The 3009-nt window shown below is 49.5% G+C and overlaps 1 protein-coding gene across 1 annotated transcript; it reads right to left on the minus strand.

Annotated features, from left to right (window-relative positions):
* Window positions 1-413: 413 nt before the first annotated feature.
* Window positions 414-2716, minus strand: EIF5A2 (eukaryotic translation initiation factor 5A2). The gene is made up of 4 exons (XM_042820842.1): window positions 2536-2716; window positions 1474-1578; window positions 965-1096; window positions 414-530 (listed from the first exon to the last, which is right to left on the minus strand). Exons 1-4 carry the CDS (start codon window positions 2698-2700, stop codon window positions 471-473), a joined length of 462 nt encoding a protein of 153 aa, XP_042676776.1. The 5' UTR covers window positions 2701-2716; the 3' UTR covers window positions 414-470.
* Between the last annotated feature and the right edge of the window lie 293 nt (window positions 2717-3009).

A 3009-nucleotide genomic window follows, 5' to 3' on the forward strand; every position in this document is an offset into this window, starting at 1 on the left:
AAAAAAAAAAAAAAAAAAAAAAAAAAAAGCTACTTTTATTGTCAGTTCTATCTAAACATGTCAAGAAAAATACTATTTGTGCTCTAGGTCACTTTATAATCCTAGATACCTACTAGCTTATCTAAAAGCCCCTGAATACTGTATTTTGTCTGTTCATACAGACAAACACTGTTTTGCTCAAGCAAATAAAAAAATATATCCACTAGTAACACCTGAACGGTTTCTTAGATCCATAGCTGAAACCCACAGGAATGTTAAAATAGTTACAATTAAGGAATTAAAATCTCAGTGATTTTGAAAACTGCCAGTTAGCCTGCAACACTAATCCAGAATCCAGCACTGCTTTGTAACAATTCAAAAAAGAAATGAGGTTGCTTGTGAAGGCCAGAGCTTTGGTGACAATCAGAACCAAATTTAAAGATCTGTGGTTTATCCAGACCTGAGCAGTTGCCCGTGCCTGGCGATCCTCTTTATTTGCAAGGCTTTATGGCTACAGCACATTCTTCATTCATTGCACTTATGACGGATATCTGAAAGAAAAGACACACAGGTTAGTTCCAACCCCCACAGAACTGCTCCTAGAAGTTACAGCCAGTCACACTCCATGGTGCAAGATCGTGGCATCTCAAGACTCGTTCTCAGCTTTAAGCTGTTTCTAAGCCCAGATTATCTCACAAAGCTCCACACAAGAGTGGAAGCTCCGGTCTACACTAAGCAGACAGCACCATTAGGATTTATCCTGACATATCTGAGACTCCAATCACTTTGCTGTCAACAGAGCCAGCCTTCACTGCCATACTGGGTGTCCCAACACAGATGGCCTACTTGCCAAAAAACCAATTCCCATGTCTCTAACCCCTTCTTCATAAAATAATACAAATTACACAATGAAGAACATTTATTCTGATGACAGGCAAGGACAATTAAAGCATCTCTCTTCTTGTCTGCTTCACTCTATTCTCACCTGCACATCTTCATTGGCATTGAATTTTCCTTCGATTTCTTTTCCCAGATCACCTTCTGGCAGCTTTAGGTCCTCACGAACTTCACCACTTTCTGTCAGCAGGGAGAGATACCCATCCTGAATCCCTATCAGCTGTGAAAAGAAACTCAGTTTTAGGAAGTTTAACATCAGCATCATTAGCAGGCAGCAAGCAAAGACAAGCGGAAGGCAGTTAGCTGTTACACTAATTCTTTAGTGCTATGCCTGTAACAGTTAAGAACCCAACTTAATTTGCCTTGTGGGGTTGGTGGCACAGTAAGCAGGAGATTTCTATCCAAACAATTCTGACCATTTTAACAGCTGAGTAAATGCTTCTGGTTCAGCAGTGCCACATCTAGACAGGCAAGTCTGCCAAACCCTCAGTTCTCTCAGGGCAACAGCACTTCACTAATTGACAAGCAGTTTAGTGATAACAAATATTTTACTTGTAGTGTTAGGAGTTTTAGTGTGGAAAGATAACATTAACTCACCTGATAATCATTCCTCTTTATATTTGGGACATCCATGTTATGAGTTGATGGGCAAATATCTTCGTATTTTTTCCCATTGAAGATATCAATACCAACCAGGTGGACCTACAAGGAAGAAGAAAGATCAGTACTGTCCATCCTACTACGCCACTGAAATCAGTACTGCTGGGGCTTCCTGCCTTTTAAAAGGCAACACGTGAGACAAGATTCTCCTCAAATCCTTTGCTTGCTGTGAGAGAGCAGCCCAAACCCTAAGAGAAAGCCCATAAGGTGTCTTTTCACATTTCAGATCATCCACTAAATGAAGGCTACAGCCTTCACCTTCCATCACTTTACAAGGTAAAGCTCAATGTGGTTGACTTTTGGCTTGTGACTGTTTAAAGAACATTTATTTCACATTCCAGCTGTTGTGTGAAACAGAACAGGGCCGGTGACAAGAAGGTTAAGGAGAACAGAAGTGGCCACGTGCTGAGATGAAAGCAGCTCCCACCTCCCCTGATGCCTGCAGCAGCCGCCCAGAGCAGCTAGCACATGGATTAGCAGTTTACAGCCTATCCTGCTCAACTCCTTTTACTCTTACAGGAATACTATATAAGTCTGGAAAAATAAAAAAGCCATGAAGTTTAAGGAGAAAAACAGAAAAAAAAAACCAACCCAACAGCAAAGGCTTGGCAGCCTCTAGTTTGGACAAACACTAAGTACTTCACACAGTCACACGAGGCCGTGGAAGCTCAAGAATCAAACGAGCCCACGTCTGTCGATGTGTCTCAGCAGAAGAGTGCAGGGCAGCCCAGCCCGGACAGCTGCAGAGCCAACTGCTGGGCAGCACCACGCCGCGCGCCGGGGAGCGTCGCTGGGGCAGCCGGCGCGGCCCAACCACGCCCTGGGGATTTCATCAGCCCCTTCCAGAACTTACCCTGCCCCGCCGCCGCACATTTTATCACCACCACCGCCGCGTAATCCTTCCAACAATCCGCGGCAGGGAGAGCCCCCGGCCCGGCCCTGCCCCCCGGCCCTCCCAACCCCCGCTCGGGGCGGAGGACACGCGGCGCTGCCGCTCACCTTGGCGTGGCCGTGCTTTCCCGTCTTGGAGGTGGACATCTCCACGATCTTACACGGACGCCCCTTCAACACCACAAAGCCGTTCTTACGCAGCGCCGAGCACTGCATGGGATAGGTGGACGAGGCGCCGGCGTCGCCCGTCGTGAAGTCCAACTCGTCGGCCATGGCGGCGGCTGCGGGGCTGCGGGGAACGCACAGCGTCGGGCCGAGCGCAGAGTTCCCCCGCTTCCCCCTCGGTCCCCCCCCGCCCCGGTGCCGGTGAGCCGCGCTCCGCCCGCCACGTGCCCGCCCTCAGGGCCCTTAGCGCCGCGGCCCAACCGCCCTCGGGGCCGTTAGCGCCAGGCGCGGGACGGACGGGAGTGGGAAAAAGGGGAGAGGAAGCGTTTCGACGGCCCTTCTTACCTGCGGAGCGCGGCGGGGCGGCCGGGAGGGCGGGCGGGGGCACGGCGCCGCGCACACGCGCCCGACCACTGC

Source organism: Centrocercus urophasianus, unplaced genomic scaffold, assembly GCF_019232065.1.
Source record: "Centrocercus urophasianus isolate 14NV4802_14NV808 unplaced genomic scaffold, USGS_Curo_1.0 seq_19, whole genome shotgun sequence".
In the NCBI taxonomy this organism is placed as follows: domain Eukaryota; kingdom Metazoa; phylum Chordata; class Aves; order Galliformes; family Phasianidae; genus Centrocercus; species Centrocercus urophasianus.